Raw genomic sequence first — 20,559 nt, 5'->3', positions numbered from 1 at the left:
GGCGGGTTCTTGTCCAGGGGGAACGTGGAAATTGCAACTGCCTCCTGTTACAGGAGCAAGCTTGTGGAAGCCTGGAGCAGGAGAGAAGAGATGGACGACCTTCGTGTGTGTGTGAGACCACAGGCCACCCCAGGCCCTGGACACCAGACTCTGATCACAGTGCACAGGCAGAGAAAGAGCAAGCACTCAGGAGCTTAGCAAGAAATCCTGTGAAGATGCTGCCTTTGTTCAAAAACTGGAAAAAATAAACTTCACTTCTTCAACGAGACTGAATTCCTGGGACATGTGCACCAGAAATAAAGTACAACTGGAAAGATCGTTACAGCAACGTCGGTACCTGGACACAAGAAACAACCGCAGAGCCTCCTTCCAGGAGGACAGACACACCTGGACCGACGCCCGGTGGAAAGCGAGAGCAGGAAAGCTGAACGGGCGCCACCTGTGTCGGCATGCATCGATCTCATGAACCAACATCAAGTTAAAAAAGCATGTTGCAACGAGCACACAGAGTAAGATGAGCTTGATGTAAAATTCTTAAAGCGCGCAAAACAGCACTGCATGCTGCTCAATGATACCAATGTGCCTGTTAACACCATCAAAATACATGCACTCAGCTCAAATTCAGAACAGGCGCTACCTTCCCTGGGAGGAGGCAGGGAAAGACGGGAGGAAAGCTCCCTCTGCTTGGCTCCTGGCTTCAGCACCAGCTTTCAAAGCTGTGGTCTGAGTGAAAGTGTTCTTCCTTCTTCCTGGGCACACGCAGTGTATACACAGGTGGCTCCCTGACCACTCAGGGTGAAATCCAGGTCCCTGGAAGAGGTGAACGCCACCCCTCTCCCCCTCCTTTCCAACCATAGTCCCACATCCACACCCCCCAACAGCCCACAATCTCACTCCCGCAGGGCCAAGCACCCTGCAGCCCTAAGGCCTGTTGCAACTGCTGCTCCCTCTGCCTGCACCCTCTTCTCCCTGCGCTGTGCAGTCCACCCACTCTCCTATCTCTCACAGTCAGCGGGCCTGCCTTGCGCCCTACTGAAATAACCCCGTCCTTCTCAATCCCTTTACCTTCCTGGTACTTCCTTCCTCACAGCGGGAGGGCCACGACTCAGCATCGGAGATGGGTTTGAACTGCCACTCTCCCAGCTCTGTCAGGAAGCACTGTCTCACTCACTACTGTCCCAACACTGCTTCCATGGGTGCTGGATGTAAACAAACTCACCGCTGGCTGATCAAGGAATGTGTATTTCATTCTATCCATACTTTAACCAGCTTCCCCCCACTTATTCCAATATATATGTACCTTCAATGTTATTAAAAACTTTTCCTAGCATCACTGTTAAAGCTACAGTGGCACAGTATCCCAACATACTCATGGCACACAGCAGAGCTGGAGAGTCCATTGTTAGAATCTGACCCTTTAAATAACTGTTTCATCAAAAATAACCACAGACATTCTTTAGACTTTGTGACCAATCATTATTTCTTTGGGATATATTCCTCAAATAAAGACGTGCATCGATAGGGCCTCAGGTGTTGTTACCAAACTGTACAGCCCAACGTCCCTGTCAGCCTTGCTAATTAGTTCCATGGAAAAGATCTACCCTGTAACTCTGTATTCATGTCACCTACACAGTGACTCATTGCTCCCACCTAGCCAGTCTCTGTGAACAGGATGGTAGCCGGGCGGGGGCTGGCTCGGCCTGTCCCGTGAACCGGAATCCACCCGTCTTCCAGTCCCTCTGTGAGGCATGGGCTATGCAGACCAGAGCAGGTAACAAACCCCTGAGCACTCTGCTCAGATTCCAACTCTGAAAGGCAGCAGCATTGTAGTGGGAACCCAAGCCCTACGCTGCTCTATCACTAAAGGAATTCTCTCCCCAAGATTTCCCTGCCCGTTTACGCTGATCGTCTGCACCAAAGGGAGCAAACAAAAGCAGTGAATTTTTCAGGTCAAAGTAAGAAAGAAGTTATCCATTTGTCTATATAAGCTGAAAATTAACAAAAACTATCAGCAAATAACATAAAACTATTGAGACAGTGTGTGTCTGAAATGAAAATATCCTTAAGTTATTACTGCCTTTCAAACACCTGTATACACTGAGTTGTCAACCGGAAACTGTCTGCACTCTATTGAGATACTTGAGAATTGTCACTGTCAGCCAAAGGTAAACATGGCCCATCTGTCAAGACGTCACGAGTTACTGAGTGGACCCCACACGTCATTCCCAAGAGCTTGGTGGGCAGAGGAGAGAGCTGGGCGGGGAAGAACCTGCTGTCCCAGGGCAGGTGCACAAGGCCCAGCAGAAGCCCTGCCCCACCGCCAGCTCTGGAACTTCTTTTGCCGACGGCACAGCTGTAGGGCTGCGAAAGATTTAAGCAACAGAATTCTGTAACATCTTTTTTAAATAGTTCAAGGATACACAGCAACACTATCAGGCTTTTAAAAATCTGGTCTAATTTATCTAGTAACCATTTCAACTCTTAAAACTATATTCTAAATATTTAATAATTTAACTTAATTTCAAAAATCTTTTCTTTTACCAGAGGAGCCCAGTAGGTGTAGAGATAGCCTATCTTCAGTGCTGGTACAAACTGGGAGCAGGAGACTACCAGAAAATAGAGATTCAAGAAGAACTTGAACTGTTCATACAAAACCTAAAAAGGAAAGGAAAAATTAGCAATCTCTCCAAGAAGCATCTTTAACATCTCATTAAATAATTAAAGTCAGCACAATACCTAACTGACAGCATTTCCATCAAAGAGTAAACATATGCCCTGGGTCACAGTAAATTTAATAATTCTGACATTAGCTTTCCAATAATTAAATCATATATAATGAAAGGTAAGGTTCCCCCACACTATATTTAAAACAAACTGATGAAAGGACCATTAGAACATTCAACTATGTTAAAAGTGTCCTAGAAAACCCTTTGATCCTCATGGGCTGAGTTCCAGTTTTCCACCCTCCTCCACCTGTGACTCTTCACCCGCAAAACAGAGCAAGTGTGAGTATGAGCAAAGCCTTCCCAGTGCTAGCAAGTCAGCAAATACACATGCGCGTGTGCATCTTGATAATTCAGGAAGGATTATAGTGGAAAAGGCGTGTTGACCTCACATTTATGAAATGGTAAAAAATAAAATATGAATGTGGACATCTGGGTAGCTTTACGAAGACTGAGAGAACAAGCAGAACATACACAGGCGTGACTTTCCCCCAAAACTGCCCTAATCTCGTCGAAGTATTTACGTCCCTCAAAGTATAAGAAATGATGAAATATAAAGTTATGGGAATCACAGGCCTGTAGGCCTGTATTCAAGGAGGCAACTACCTTTGCATTCTTTACAGTCCCCTGGGAGTTGATCGTCCACAATACTTTCAAATATAAATACCCTCATTCAATAAAATTTTGGGAATGAAAATCCTGCAACTTTTTGTTTTTGCTTAATTCAAATAGTATTATCTTTAAGGAAGAAAAAGAAGATCTAGTATATTAACAGGCCTCTACTTACAAATTCTCAAATTAATAGATTTAAACTGAAAATCAAATGGAACAAAACTCATGTTTATGATGAGAATAATGCACATAGCACACTACAATTAAAATAAAACTTATCACAAACTTGCAAATCCAAATCTCCTTGGATACCATTTTTTATGCAACTCAGAAGGTATGGAAATTTTAATAGAACAGACCACAGGTTAAGCACTTACTGTTGACTTAAAGAGTCATAATGGAGTTATCTGCAGCATCACAGTCTTGTGTGTGACTGAAAAATCGGTTATATTGATAACACATTATGTTCATAATCATGTTCAATTGCTGTCTCAAAATGTTTGGAATCATTTCATAAATTGATCTCAGCAGGACAGAAAGCCCCCTTTCTCCTACACAATTTCTTTAAAATCTCAGTTAGCATAAATTATACCTATTAGCAATTCAGAAATTGCCATTCATGCTAAAAATGGAATAGAATTCCTACTGTGCAATTACCAAATGTTTCTAAAATAGCACGTTTTAGATGAAAAGACTAATTTAAGAGACAACCTAAGAAGAAATCACTTGCACAGTAATAGTTGTGCAGGCCATCAACAGGTGCCTTCAGGACAGCGTGGGGCGGGCTGGGTGGCCCGACTGCTGGCAGGTAAGCTGCACTGCTGGCTTCACACCACTGTGATCAACACCCGACTGCTGAGTGAACCTCGTGACCCTTAGGAAAATGTGCACTGCTTGGCCCATCTATGAGCATTTAATAACTTAACCCTAAAGAGAAAACAGTAGCTTCATTCATTAATGATGAGAATATCTACCTGCCTGAAAGACACTTTGCATTTTATTGTCCTGACAGATCAGTCTCTTAACTGAAGCCATCGGTTTTGTGTGTTTTAATAAAGAATCATAGTACTTATCAAGCCCTTGCCAACTACTGCATGACTGGTGGACGGTTGAGGGGAGGGCAGTCAATGCCTACATGAAGTCGGCACGATGATTTAAATGAAAACAAGAAGGACACAGTAGCCCTCATGTCACATAATCAAGAGACTGTCTTGCTAAATAGCCTAAGAGCTAATACCTAGAACATGACAAAAACTCCAATTCAGAAATATAATCAGTACCAGCTTCCTTTCGACTTAGAAAGATAAATAAATCTATCACTAAAATAGGGAATCATGCACCAAAACAAAAATTGTTCAACTATTTAGTATTCTAAACACACATAAACTCAGTATTGTAATTTAATAAAAGTAACAAAATACTTAAACTTCAGTATTTAAAGTTAAGAGCGCCTAATTAAAGATAACTAATGACATAACAATGTACTGAGGTGTGAAAGTTGTAATGTGAAGATAGCCGTAAATGCTGAGTCACATACTTGAATCCTGTTACTTCAACTACAAAGCTCCAGACAGGTGTCAAACACTAGATCCCACTTTCCCTCCAAATACCCAGCCACACAAAATTTATGACTTGCCAAGCCAGTGTGGCTCAGTGGTTGAGCACTGATCTATGCACTAGGAGGTCACTGGTTCGATTCCTGGTCATGGCACATGCCCGGGCTACAGGCTCCATCCCCAGCAGGGGGCGTGCAGGAGGCAGCTGATCCAGGAGTCTCTCTCATCATTCACGTTTACATCTCTCTCTCTTCCTCTCCCTTCCTCTCTCTGAAATCAATAAAGACATATTTTTAAAAAAAAAATCTGACTTATTTTCTGATAATTTCACTTCGCTTTACTTGATTAATTCTACAATAATATAAATATGATGTTTATCTAGAACTGAAGGCAATCAAACTATAAATTCTCTTCAGGTGAACTCTATGCTATACCCATTAAAATGTGTATGATTTAACAATTTGAACATGGCTGAAAAACAAAAGGATGTGACACAATTAACAAGGAAAAAAATTAAAAAACAACAATGAAAACCAAGGAAGCAAGCAATCTCTGATATGCACCTATTTTCAAGAACTTAACAGTCTTACCCCAGGAATAAAGGTAAAGACATTGTATTTCTGATTTTTGATGGAATTTCTGGGGTGCTTCTCTTCACACTTCTCAGGATGTCCGAGCCACACAGTGCGAGCTCTCAGCTCTCTCTTTCTCTGACAAACATTTATCAGCCAATCGCAGCAACTGCATGAAACAAAAGAGGTATGCTGTGTATGCTTTTTAAAATTAATTCCACACATTTATAGCCAATAATGACTGCTTCTGTACTTACAAGACGCCGATAGCAATCTGTAGAGGTTTTTTAAAATGGGTCAGTCTTACTAATCCACACTTGATGTAAGATACTGAGAGAGACTTGTGTAACTGTATAATGACTTCTAGAACCTCAAGGAAATTACCTTCCCAGCTTAGACCTCTTCTTGGCAAAATAAAACTACCAGCATTCCAAAGCCGTCCATGCCCCGCGTGCCGAGGAAAGGCTCGCCGGTCCTGGTGACTTGTTCACTGCTCAGTGCTTCCACATGACCTCCTCATCATGTAATCACTTTTTTCCTCTTAAAAGATGACTTTTTTAATAGCATTAATGTAAAATGAACACTATGGCTCAACTCAGTATTTAAAATCACTGGGATGGTCTAATGATAGTGAAAGCTTGACTGTATTTTCATGCAGCCGTCTTCATCTCGGCAACAAATACTTTACTTCTAAATCAGCCTCGCTCCAGTGCCAGGGATCTGGGAGCATGGGCACCTCCCTGCCTGGATGTCCCAACCATTATTTTTAGGGAGAGTGTAAAGATTCCAGTGGGTTACTTTTCTTAAAATACTATCTCTCACCTTCCTCTCCAGCCCTACACACCTTCCGACACCCATGTACCGTGCTGTTAGCCAGCGGCCTCTCCCAGTGAAGACCCCACAGCTAAGCGCTCAGGAGAGCTCCCTCCCAGCTGCACAGCAGCAGGTCCAATCCACAGTCTCGGACCCAGTACAATGCCTGTTCCTGTGCACAAGCCCCAGTCCCATTACACACGTGCACATGCGTGTTACCCAGGCTAGGAGGGGCTCTTTCTTACACTGTGGACTGAATCATAGTCTCAGACAGCTGTCCACATACCACACAGATGCCGTATGCCCACATCTTACACAGGAGAAAACTGGAGGCCAGAGGGGTATGATTCCTCAAAGACCAGCACTGGTGGTGGCACAGCTGACCCCAGAGCCCTGTTCTCCCCACCCCCTAGCAACAGTCAGGTGGCTCCTGCTCATTCACAGGCTGCTGTCCTCAGCCTCAGGCAGAAGAACAGCCAGTCAACAGATGACAAAAGTAAATGAACAATTTATAAGCAGAAACAAGACTCACCGGAGAAAACAAGAACTTTAAGTCCTGTTTTAGAGACAACCAGGGAGACCCTGGTCTGTCCGTGCCACTGTGGGGGCGCCGGCCAGGGAAGAGCTGCGCACTGAAAATCCGGCACAGCCACCACCCTCAGCACTCAGCCGCTCTGCTGCCACCGTCCTGCCTCCAGGGTCACGGTCAAAGGTCTCCAACCTACACCAACTGAACACTCCCACGCTGGCCCATAAGGCAGCCACGACACATGTGGCATTTTAATGTGAATTAAAATTAAGTGAAATAAAAAGTCCAGTTCCTCAGTCACAGGAGCACATTTCAAGCGCCTAAGAACCACCCGCGTGAGTGCCCACCACACTGGACACCTAAGGTCCAGAACATTCCATTCCCATCGTCACAGGGAAGCTACTGAGCAGGCACCACACGAGATACACGCTCCCCTCGGCACCTCAAACAGCAAGACTCTCCAGGCATGTGTTCAGACACACATTTTGGTTCTGAAACACATGATTACCTAATCTGATGATTTAATGTACAAAAGTCAGACAAACCCAAGACGATCTAGAAGACAGGCAAATTATATGCTTGAAAAAGTATAAAATTTAGGAAACGCGACTTCACAGTTTGTGCTGGTACCAGCATTTTCTTCTACAGGCAGAAGGCTCCGTAAATGGAAAACCACTGTCTGTGTCACATGAGCACTGTAATGTCAGCTGGGATAAGACCTCAGGCTCCACCCACCGTCAGCACAGGGAACTGGCCCCGCTGACTTCCAATGCCTCACACCCAAACTCTAAATTAAATACCAAGGCCAAAAACCCATACATTCAATAGGTTGTTAATTTTTTTTCTCCATAACCCTGTATAGAATAAACTAAGATTCCTAGACATCTAAGATATAACTAAATTACTCGTAACACTTTGCTACTAATGACTATTAACAAATAAAAGTGTTATTTCTAATTATTTCCTTATGTAAATAGAGAATCAAGTGATGGTCAGGGAGCCACAACCAAATCACACCCTACTTCAAAAAATTAAATGAACATACAGGCTTGGGGTTAGAATTGCTCCTGGACAGGTGACTCTATGCCCTGAGAACAGACAGCATAAAGTCCCAGATGAAATCCTGCAACCACAAAGGTGTAACCTTTACTGAGTGGAACAGCTAAGGGGGAAACAGAATTCATGGCAACTGTGGACAAGTGACAGGAGTAAAATACATTGCCAAATACTAATGAATCAGAGAGAGAAACAAAGAGAAGTCCTTGGAAGAAAACAGCCAGGAACTTCACGTAATCAAATTTCTATGCTGCTAAATGGTTTCTGAATTGTCGACAATTTAAAAGACACTTTTCCATTTACATATAAACCACCTCACATAAGGGAACCTAAATCGAACAGTGCACAAATTATACTTTTTTCTTAAAACATTTTAGGAATGGTAGCTTTCCACAAATGCCCCTATCATCAAAGTGGTATTCTAATATTAAATAAAGCATCTTTATATATATACCAAGATCCTGTCATCTAAAATTATAACTAGCCATAATTAAATAACTCTCCAAATTGAGAGCCTCCTTCAAAACAAGGAGACAATTATTACATCCAATGGGCACCTCTGGTTACCAAGCCAAACACAGCCCAGCACTCAGCCTTCTCAAAAGGTCCGCACTTTCCCGTGCCCGTGCTCTTGCACCCCAAATGTGCAGCAGGGTAATCGAATGTGTGCAGGCATTCAGAACCAGGAATAATCCAGCACCTGATACCTCTCCCTTCACATGAAAATCCATTCAGGATCCACTTTCCCAGGGACAAAGTGATTTTTGATAAAGAGTGAAATGGAAATCCCGTGAGAAAGCCCCCCTCACCCCGAACCACACACACATCCGTGTGTCTCACACTCTTACACAGGATGGACAGTCAGGGCTTTAGAAGACAGACGACAGAAAAAATGTTTCAATGTGTCAGAGTTGGAATTTTTGCCAAATAATAAAAATGAGAAAGCAATTCTTAAACCCTGAAGAAATGAAAGCCTCTCATTCCCTGAAAAATTCTAAAGTAAGCCTTCCTACTCACAGGATCTACAGAGATACACTGAAATAGTTACAACTCATCAATATTAGTTGCAATCTACCTGAAATATTTACAACTCATTAATTATTTGCTATCTTCCTCACTGCAATGGTCACCAACATTTCCTCCTATAATTAAACTAAATAATTTCATGTATTTTTCTACCCTTTGATCCATCACCTAATAATATTAGTAACATCAAATTTTATCATGCCTGGTATTTGGGCTATTAAAAATAGCAAATATTGAAAACTGAAATTTTGTAGGAAATAAAGAAAATGAGAACAATCTAAGTTGCTAAGTGTATAATCTGTTATGTAAGATGCAGATTTTAATTTCATTAACAGCCTACTGAACAAGAAGAGTGTGACCACACCTCTGGTCGCCGTGCCCGAGACTCCAACCTGCCAAGACGGTGCACTTAGCTCTTCCTCATGATCACACTCTGTTAGGATTAAGACTTTACATGCGTGTCTGGTATATTCACTGAGCTGTTTTAATGTCCTCCAACCATGGGTGTTTCTGTCCTAACATCTACATTTTCAAATCTGCTCTTAATATTTTTCCTTAAGAAAAGAAAAGTACTACAAATAAAATACAAAATTTGACTATGTTCCATTTGGTAAAAACAAAATCCGATAAAAAACCAAAAATAATCATTTTAACAGTGTATTCAGGAGAATGAAAGCACTGAAAGTCTATAATTCTTGGCAACCACTGGACGAGATGGGAAGTACCATGCTGCCCTTTATAGTCCCCACCATTCACATGGAACTGTCCGTGGACTTATGGTCTATGCCACCGGGACCCCTGCCACTTCCTCAGTGTTCTCAGCAATGTTCTGAAATCCCCTTGGTTACTCAGTGACTCTCCATGAGCAAGTGACCAGCCTGCTCAATTCCAAGGACCTTCATGTCAGGTTCCCTTTAGGGGAGCAAACCAGGCATTTGTCCACTTATAGACTATAAATCAGGGTCTAGCTCACTGGGACCACACCTGCCTATCCCAGAGCTTTCCCAGCCCACAGAGCAGAGAGAAGGGCTGTGGTTTCTCAAGTCAGACCTTGGCTCGGTTTCTGGCCTGGCCCTTCACTGTCACAAGAGGGACTCCTCCAGTTCTTGGCTGTGAGCATGGTGCCACTGCTTGTTTCTTCCAGCAAGTGCACATTGGAGGCAGAGCAGCCCTGGGAACAGCCCCAGCGGCCCCGCCTCCCACATGAATGCAGGGCCACATGCCACAGCCATCAGCCATCAGACAGCACCCCTCAAGCTCTTTGCTGCAATCCCCACAGGGGCCCACTCACCCCACCTCTCCACAGTCAGCTCTGGGAGTGCTCAGGCCCTCTCGCTGATAGACAAACAGTAATAAAATTATGCTGGTTCAATACAAATGCATGGTTAGTGGTTTTCCTTTGCTGACTATTGACGATCTCTACCAAAGCATGACCAATTTTCCCACTTTGTTAGTTCTCACCTGGGTCCAGCGCCTCCTCACTCAAATGAGCCCACGTTCCAATTAAGGGTAAGGGGTAGGGATTTGGGGGGGGGGGGCGTATGTGAGTATAAAAAGCAGCATTGACCTTAGTTTGAATTTATTTCAAGATAAAATTTCAAAAACAAAGACAACACCAAAAGTTTGGCTCTTTGAAAAGAATAAAACTGACAATCTCTTATCAAGATTAACGGAAAAAAGGGAGAGAGACAAGTCACCAATATCAGGAATAAAGAAGGGACATCCCTGCAGAGCCACATGCATTAGCTAGATCAACAGAATTTAAATATAAATTTGAAAATAGACAAACCCCTTGAAAAGCACCAGCATCACAACTGACACAGAACAACTAAACAAAACATCTGCCCGGTGCTACATCTGTTAAGAGATTAGCCCTAGAATTGAGTGTGCACCCACAAAGAAACCCCTGGAATACTGGCTCCTTAACTTAGAAAATGTTTTGGTGTTTTTTTTAAGCCATGGAAACATTATTAAATTAGTATCAAAAGTCAGCAATTTGTAAAACACTGTTTAGCCACAAAATCTCTTCTTCATGTGAAAAGCACACAACACATAAGAAACATGAAGAGGGGCTACTCTACCTGAAAGAGGCGGGGTGAGAGCCTAACCCTGCCCAGTTCATCTCCTGGTTCCACGTTGCCCTCCCTGAGGGACTCCTCAGTGCCTGGGGGTCCACTTCATGAGCTGACCCAGAAATGAAATCAGGTATAAACGCGTCTGTCCGCACACTTCTACAGGATAATGAGGACCATGAACACGACACCTCCACAATTATTTACACTCCTTTCATGGGCAAAGGGTGTAAGTTCATGGTCGGATGAAGGCACCAACTACACACCATGAACAGCAGAACAGCTGTAAAAGCTGCACCTTATCGGACATGCTGCACCCACATCATGATGGCACTGGTCTCCTCAATCCTGTCCTGCTTGCCCCAGAGTGGAGAGTTACGTCGGTGGCAAAGTGTCCTAGACACACGATGTGCTTTCAAACCAAACTCTAGAGTCAAAGGTGAACAGATTTCATACATGTCACACACAGCGTGTTTCCCTCAACCACCAGTGAACTCGTTTAAAATATGAGAAGTTCTTATCTTCATTTCTCTCTGGTTTCAATGAAGAGAAGACTCTTACTCCAAGTCAAAGCATTAAAGTAATAATATGCGCAGCTACTCTGTAATTAAATTGCATTTTATAGGTCCATGTCTATCTTCTGAAGTGGGAGTGGAATTACAGACGAAAGAGAAAGAAACCGTTTATAAATGTTGATACGGGACAGAACTAATTTTACCATTCATTAATTACAAAGTCACAAATTCTCTCCACTTTTAAACTTTAAAACATCTATAAAGTACATCATTTTCTAACCACTATGCTATACACCTGAAATGAATACAGAATAATACTGAATGTAAACTGTAATTGAAAAATATTTTTTTAATTGCTATAAAAAAAAAAAAAAAAATCTCAGGAAAAAGTGAACCTGGCTGTCCATGCCTTTCAGATCGGCACTGCTTGGATCTGACTGGTGTACTAACCCTCTCCATGACACCACTTAGAGAGCATCTTATTTAGCTAGATATACAGTAAGTACAGTAAAAGCTAAGCTTATGCATAACATAACAGTGCAGGTGATTAGGTGCACAGGTAATTCAGTGCCAGGACCACACACCTGGTGCAGAGAAACTTCCACCCTCCACAGAGGAACCACGGCAGCCCTCGTCTCCTCCGCATGGCCCTGGCTCGTGGCAACGTGTGGTAGTCACTCTCGTCATTCTCAAAGCCTTCTTCAGACATCATCAGTGGCATTTCATCCAAATGGGCAGAATCATCCTCCAGCTGGTACCTGGGTAAAGGTACGAACAGACAGGAGAGGAATTTGTAAGGATCCAGAGACCTTTTTTTTTTTGTAAAGTAAACGTTAACCACTGGTTCTGACTATCCCATGAAAACTTAAAATGTATACGAGACTCATCTACAAAGATATCACCACTGTGCTGTGATGTTTAAAAGTGCACCCAAAAAGCATGGAAAAACTTTAATATTTATGGTTAGACTTGGTTAAATACATAACTGAATACCATACTGTCACTAAAAACAAGGTAAAAGACCTTTGTTGAAAACAAGTATGTTAGGAGATGTTGCAGTCACTTATTTACACCCATCTTTTGAACACTTCACTGCACCAATCAAACAAGCCCCATTTCTGTCTCTCCATACAACCCACCCTTCACAACAACTCCAGTTACCATCACACAGCGGCCTTACCACAGTAATCATTTTAGATAATTTAGGCAAAAAATTATATGATCTGTGTATAGGCCTAAAACAGAATTAACGTTCCCTGTTAAAAATTCCTTTTTTCTTATTTTTTTGTATAACACGACTTCTTTAAAAAGAGCCAACGAGAAAATGAATATTTATATAAAATGCAATTAAAATTCAAAACACCACTTAAGTATATTATGATACATATACAAGATAAGACTTTTGTCTTTTCCATTAAGTTCTTCCAGTTACTGAGCTGCACGTTAGGGGAAGTCACAGTCTTATCCATTTCAATGCAGAAAAGCATCCCAGCGTGTCTGAAAGATACTCGATGTGAGCAGCATCCTGGTTAGCAACCCTGACTGCAGAAATGGAGCCTTTGAGCTGGCAAGCACTTTACCCCATTTCCAAAGCAATTTTCCTATTGTATCGAAGATTCTACCACAGTATTTAAAAACAATAAGACGATGAATAATGGATTTTTTCAGAGACAGGCTAAGCAGAGAGTCCTGAGTGTCTTTGTTGCCTGGTGTCATACACACTTAATTGGTTTGTCACTCAAGAAAAATCAACGTTTCCAGCAATTAAGTATAATTCTGGAAACATATTTTAAAACGAGTAAAAACAATGTGAACAAAGACGACAGAACGGATGATACCAAACCCAAGAGTACTGCCATATATGAAATGAAGACAGCTATCCTAACTGCTGCCAAGGTTTAAAGAAATTAGGAACCGTCAACAAAACACTCAAGTGCTAGAAGGGGCATAATTCACCTATATCTAAGTAAAAGTAGGTCAATACAATAACTAGCTTAAACTCATTTTTATCTTAAATATCTAACAGTTTTACTGTTTCCATTTTGATGAGAAACATTCCTGAGAAGTCAACTGATATTTAAGGGAGGAATACATTTAAAATACACTCAATGCTTAAGCCTTCCTTAAGAAAAATAAACAATTCCCCTTTTGCCTGCATGTTAGTAAAGTAAAAAAAAACCAAAGTATTATAAAGAAATGAGTATATTTCCTTCATCAAATACAGCTTCCAAGTTCAATTATGTCACTGGTGAGTCATTAGTAAGTAGCAAAACCACATGGACCCCCCAAGAAACTAGAAGTCTCCCTCCTACAGGAGAAGAGATAGACTATAGAACACAGTAAAGAAAGAAAGGAGGTGCCTGAAAAGCAGGCCTTGGCCTGAGTAGCAGAAGCAACAAGGAAAAGGGTCAGTCGGTCTCTCAAGCTGAGAGGGGCCCCCACATGAACTGTGTACACAGTAACCTTGGAGCTACTGGCTCCTCTTCTAAAATATTCTGTAACAAATTTAAATACCAATTTCTTGACATAAGAATTACACCAACACTATACATAAATTGAGACAAACCTCTAAACTAGAGTTAATGGTACAATATCTAATGTTATGTCAATGCCAGCCCAGAAGTTTGAAGATACGTGGGCAGTTAGCCCACGACAGTTGCCTAAAACTGATGTTCCGAACCACCAACTCTGTCCATGTGACCACAATGCCAGCTGTAGAAAGTTAAGTGAGACATTTCTACTCTGGCAGCCTAACCAATGTCACAAACTTGAGTGAACCACAGACCCACCTGAAAGGAAACGTTATAAATCTTAGAGCACGTCCCTGATTTTGAGGAATCCTGGGCCTGGGCACTTTGATAAATGCTGTCCTAAGGATCACTCTGTACTTAGAAAAGCTTTTTAACTGTAAATTGTCACAGCAGAGCCAAGTTTCATCTTTACAATTAGTAAAATATTTTTAGATGCTCATCATAGTTATAAAAATTTTCAAGATTCAAAGAAAAGTGTGTATAGACACTCAGAATGAGAAAACTAGCATTAAAAAAATTTGTGTTGCGTCTAACAAGAAATATTTTAGAGATAACCAGACGGTAGACATCTGTTCTCAGCAGGAGTCCCTTTATAAACACTAAAGTTTAACTACAACACTGCAAACACCTCTAGGCAGGGCCAAGAGCCACATCACATGGCAGAGGGAAGCAAGAGAAGGTTCCAACAGACACGGACAAATCAAACCGCGCCCAATCACTGATTCTCCAGTTGCCAAGCAAGACGATTTGAATGGCTGGAAAGATGGGTTCTGAGAAATGCACTGTTGGGCTATTTCGCTGTTGTGTGAACACACAGGTCTTTATACAGACCTTGATGGCACACTTAGGCAGTACGGTATAGCCTGTTGCTCTGTAGGCGAGGAAAATAATTTTCCCTCCACCCTTCTGGGTTCTTGGCCGAGACCTGAGAGCCCCTGTAATAAAAGACATTGATTAACAAGAGAAAAATAGACAAAAGTTTAATAACCCATATGCCTCCTGTACAAATGTCTCCCCAGGAAAGCTGAGCAACTCGCCAAAAATGGCTAATGCCACCACTTCAGTTGAAGATGGAAGATGGTGGGGGTGGGGGGAGTCAGTTATGGGAGGTGACCAGGAAAAGCACAGGTAAAGTTGTTATTCAGACTTAAGTCCTGTCTTCCTCAGGCATAAGAGTTGCTAGAGATAAAGTCATCCCCCTTTCCTAATATAGCAAGAGACACCATTAAAATGGAGATTTCCCTTACAAATATAAATGTCTTTTACAAAGGGTACCTACTTGGTTTTCAGAGCTTCTCCCATATCTACTGTTTCTAAAAATTAACTAACCTAAAATAATCTTTATGCCAAGAAAACATACTTTGTTTTCTGTTCTCCTACAGCTCCTAGACTACAAACCTGTATAATATGTTACTGTACTGAATACTGCAGGCAACTGTAACACAATGGTAAGTATTTGTGTAATACACTAAGTTTCAGCTTTATGGTGGCGAGGATATCACTAGGCAATAGGAATTTTTCAGCTGCATTATGATCTTATGGGACACCTTTCCTTTACACAGTCTGTCATTAACTGAGACATCACTATGCAGTGCATCACTGTAGAGTCAATAAGCTATGTAAACCCTAAACAGTACAAACCCAAAGAAACCATGTTAAGAACCATAGTAATGAAACCACTGAAAACTAAAAACAAAGAAAAAAGCTTGAAAGTAGTGGGAAATCACAGCTTACCTACAGAGGAAAAACATTCAAATGACATCAGATTTCGCATCAGAAATCATGGAGGCCAGAAAGTGCTGAACATTTTTCAAGTGCTGAAATAAAAGAACTGTCATCCCCAAATTGTATCTGCTGAAATTACCCTTCAGGAATAAGGAGGAATGAGGTATTCTCAGATAAAGGAAAAACAGAGAATTGTTTCCAGCAGACCTACTTTAAAAGAATAGCTAATAAATTCTTAAAACAGAACAGAAATAATAAAATAAAGAATTCTGGGATATCAAGAAATAAGAGAACAGAGAGAAAAAAAACATGAGTCAGTACAATAGGCTTTCCTTCTCCTCCTGAATCTTATAAATTATGTTTGAAAGATAAAGCAAAAATTATAACATTGTCTGTTATCTGGTTCTAACTGTATACCAGAGAAATATTTATATGTTTTTACATATGTAAAATTTACATATACTTTTACAAGACAATTACATTACCAACAGGGCACATTAAAGAATGTTAAAAGGTAAGAATTCTAACCTGTACTCAAACTGATAAAATAGCAACACCATTATACTGTGACAGTTATGTATGTATGATACCTAGACAAACCACTAAATAATATCTATACAAAGAGATACACTAAAAACACCACAGATAAATGAAAATGGAATTCTAAAAAAAGTCCCAGTAAGAAGGCAGGGAAAAGAAAACTGAGAAACAAAACACACAGGAAACAAAAAGTAAAATGGCAGAATGAGCCCCAATTTATCAATCATTACACTGAACACAAATGTTCTAAATACAATAACCATAAGATAAGGACTGGCACAGTGGATACAAAATATAAACCAACCATGAGAAACTCACTTCTAACATAAGGAGATTACGAGTAAGAGGTTGGAAAAGTATATGCCAGGCAAATGTTAGTCAAGAGAAAGCAGGGGTGGTTATAAAAATGTCCGAGAAAGTAAACTTCAGAGCAAAAAAATTACGAGAGACAGACAGGCAAATTAGGTAATAACACTTAAAAGTGTCAGTCCATCAAGGACACAAAGCAATCCCAAATGTGTATGCACCAAATGAGGGATCTGCAAAACAAGTGAAGCAAAAACTTATAAACTAAAAGGAGAAATAGACAAACCCACAATTATAATCAGAGACTTCAACACCCCATTCTAAACAAATGACAGAACCACCAGACAGTAAAACTAGCAAGACAGAACTCAACACCATTAACTAACAGGATCTGACCAACACTTCAGAACATTTCACAACACCACCACAATACACTTTCTTTCCAAGGGCCTTCAAATTCTTACCAATATAGACCATATGCTCAGTTACAAAACAAACTGCACAAATTTAAAATAAGTGAAATCACATAAAGTATGTTCTTTGACTGCAAAGGAATCCCATTAGAAAAGAGATAGATAGGACCCACATTCTCCTAACATTACAGACAAAATACTCAGGGTACAACTGAAAACCAACAGTCACACCAAGAATCAGAACACTCACAATGTGAATCAGAAAAGACAATCAACTGACACCAAAAAACTAAGATTAACTTAGACACTAAAATTCTGTTACAAGCATTTTAAGCTGAAAACATAAAAACGCTTCATCAACCAATTATATATTCTTTTGAAACAAATAGAAATTACAAAACTGAAGAATAAAATACTAAAAATCAAACATCACTGTGTGGAATCAACAGCAGAGTGAAGATGACAGAGGACTGAATTAAGGAACTTGAGAACAAATAAACAGAATTTACACAATCTAAACAACACAGAGAAAAGAGACTGAAAAAAAAAAAAGCCTAAGGGAATTACATAACACTAACAAAAGATCCAACCTTGGTAGCACAGGAATTCTGAAAGGAGAGGAGAGGAGAAAGCATGAAATGAAAGAGTACTTGAGGTAATAATGGCTAAAAACTCCCTATATTTGGTGAAACAAAAAAATCAACAGATTCAAGAGGCTTAATGAATACCAAATAACATCAACCTAAAGAAATCCACATCAAGATACACCATAATTAAACTGCTGAAAACTAAAGACAAAGAAAAAATCTGAAAGCAGCCAAAGAGAGAGATGACGTGTTGCCTACAGAACACCAATTCGAATGACGGCAGACTTCTAATCGGAGCAATGAAGGATTGGAGGAAGTGGAACATGTTTTTAAGAGCTAAGAATTGTCAACTAGAAATTTGATATTGAATAAAACTATCCTGGAATGAAATAAAGACATTCTGAGATAAAAGAAATATCAAGATTGGCTATATAAAGTTCTTCCAGTGGAAATGAAATGAGAATGAACCCTGGAACATTAGGAAGGAAGGAAGCCAGGCAGGCAGAAACAGCAAAAATACGTGTACATACAATGGACTTATCATCATTAGTTTTAAATCATTCCATGATTTAAACAAAAAGTATAACACCATCTGATACTTAGAACATAATTTTAAAGTGGGGGGGAGGATAAAGGGGCCAGAATGGAAGCCAGGTTTCCACACTTCACACAGGAAAATACTGATACCAACCCACCATGTTGATAAGTCATGTGTACATGCAATGCTCAGAGGAAACACTACAAACACTATACAAAGACCTACACTCAAAAACACTGTAGAGATAACAAAAGAAGTTCAAGTAACCCAAAGGAAGACAAGAGGAGAAACAGAGGAATGAGAGTCAGAAAAAACACACAAAAAAATCCCCACAGAAAACATAATAAAATGGCACACTTATGCTCTAATGCATCAATAACTACCTTAAGTGTAAATGGCTTAAAATATACCAATCAAAAGGCAGAGACTGATGGAGCGCATAACGGAAAGACGGGACTCAACAAGTCACTCACTTCCAATTCAACAGCGCAGATAGCCTGAAAGCCAACCCCCCGCAAACATTCACCCGCAAGAGCAGGAAGGGCAACATGAATACCTAATAAAGTAGACTACAAAGAAAGTTACCGGGGACAAGGGGGAACTCTGCACAACAATAAGACACCGACCTAGAAGACAAGTGAGTCCTAAATGCGGACACACCAAACGACAGAGCCTCAAACGCAGGAGGCGAAGGCCGACAGATCAAACTGTCCTGGAAGCCCGCAGCGAGGCAGGTTCACGCTTCTGGAGGAGGGTCTCCGAAAACCAACCACTCGGACTACTGACTAGTAATCCCGCTACTTGCAGGGACGACAACAGGGAGGGAGGGAGAAATGGTACTTCTGGTCCTAGACGGAACTCGGCAGCCCCTCGGGAACAAACTACTATCGCCCACGGCGCCGAGGAAACGAGGCCCGCGTGAAACGAGGTGCCCGAGATCGCGGAGACGGGGCGCAGCCGCCACACGGCCACCTGCCCCGGACACACACACGTGCATTCAAACCTCGCACCCGGAGGCGAGCGGGCACTGAGGCCCGTCACTTCCCGGGGGCTGGGGGTCAACGGCTTCCACGATCCCAGCGAACACACTGCGGTGACCGACAGAGCGCCCTTCCCCTGTCCACAGCTGGTTTCTCATCAGCGTCGTCCGCCGGCCGCGGCGCTCTTCTCCTCGGGTGAGAAAGGAACGCGTCGGGCACCCGGGGCGGGAGGCCCGCGGACCCACGCCCGGCCCAGCGCGGGACCCGCCGTCAGCAGCGGCCCCGGCCCGGCCCCGTGATTCCGGGCTCCGCAGTCTGCGCGGCCGGGCGGGCCCCCGGGCAGCGGCCCCGGGCCGCACGCAGCCGCCTCGCCCCGGGCCCGGGGCAGAGCCGGGGGCCCGCCCGGCCGACACCGCCGGGCCGCTTCCGGGAGGCGGGGCGCCCCGGCCAGGGTGGCGGCCCCCGGCACGCTGCGGCCGGGGAAGGCGCACCCGGGCGGCCCCGCCGGGGCGGGGGGCGGGAGGACCGGCCGTCGTTACCTGCTGGGCCGCTCGGCCCCGGGCCCGGGCCCCGCCGCGCTGTAGTAGGCCGCGCGTTTGCGGTTGGCCGCGCCGCGCACCGGGCGCAGAGGGATCTGGTCCGCCATGCTCCGGCCGCCACCTGCCCGCCCGGCCCCGCCGCCCCTCGATCCGCCGCTTCCCCGCCTTCTCCCCTCAGCTCCAACCCGGCTGAGGCGCGGCCGGCGGGCCTTTCCCCGCCGCGGGCGCGTCGGGGCCTGATGGCGTCACCGAGCGTCGGGGCCCGATGACGACACCGCGCCGCCAGGGCGCGAGCGCGAGTCGGCAGCGCCCGAGGCCCCGCCCCCGCGCGGCCGGGGCCCGATGACGTCACCGCGCGGCGAGGGCGGGAGCGGTAGGCGGAGGCGCTCCGAGGCTCCGCCCCCTGCGTCGGGGGCACGGTGACGTCACCTCGCGGCGAGGGTGCGAGTGGAGGCGGGGTGGGCCGGGTGCGCATGCCCCGCGGGGCGGCCTCCCTGGAGCGCGCGTGGGGAGCCCGTGGGCTCCCGCCCGGCCGCGGGCCCCGGGGGCCTTGTCTGGAAGCCGGCGGAGGGCGCCAGGCGGGGCCCTCGTCCCCCTGGGCGCGGAGTCGGGAAGGGGCCCCGCGCCCTCCGCACGTGCGCCGCCCCCGGAGGGGGAGCCGAGCCCGGTGGCTCCGTGGGGCGCCCAGCTTGGCGCGTCTGCTCTGGCGCCCAGGCTGCGTCCCCGGGCGCAACGCGCGCAGGTGGGAAAGCCGAGCTCGGAGGAGCCGGCCGCACCTGCGGGCTCCAGGGTGCTGACCCCTCCCTCTGGCTGGACCGAGACAGTCCCCAGCCGCTCCGTGCCCCAGCGACGGCCCGAGAAAGCCTCGACCGCGCCCCGAGTGTGCTCTGTGACCGCGGAGTCCTGCAGAGCTGCTGCACACGTTC

General features: G+C 43.9%; 1 protein-coding gene across 1 annotated transcript in view; it reads right to left on the bottom strand.

Annotated features, from left to right (window-relative positions):
• Window positions 1-19,890, bottom strand: part of ATP9B (ATPase phospholipid transporting 9B (putative)) — a 120,227-nt gene extending 100,337 nt beyond the window's left edge. The window contains exons 1-4 of the mRNA XM_081150216.1: window positions 19,634-19,890; window positions 12,059-12,232; window positions 5,482-5,632; window positions 2,542-2,655 (exon numbers count right to left, since the gene is read on the bottom strand). Of these exons, the coding sequence (XP_081006342.1) occupies window positions 2,542-2,655; window positions 5,482-5,632; window positions 12,059-12,232; window positions 19,634-19,740 (546 nt within the window). The 5' untranslated portion in view covers window positions 19,741-19,890. The remainder of the gene's footprint in view (window positions 1-2,541; window positions 2,656-5,481; window positions 5,633-12,058; window positions 12,233-19,633) is intronic.
• Window positions 19,891-20,559: the final 669 nt, after the last annotated feature.

This window comes from Miniopterus schreibersii (genome assembly GCF_964146895.1).
Source record: "Miniopterus schreibersii genome assembly, chromosome: 10".
Taxonomy (NCBI): Eukaryota; Metazoa; Chordata; class Mammalia; order Chiroptera; family Miniopteridae; genus Miniopterus; species Miniopterus schreibersii.
The sequence above is the reverse complement of the archived record's forward strand: the minus strand, read 5'-3'. Positions and strand labels throughout refer to the sequence as shown.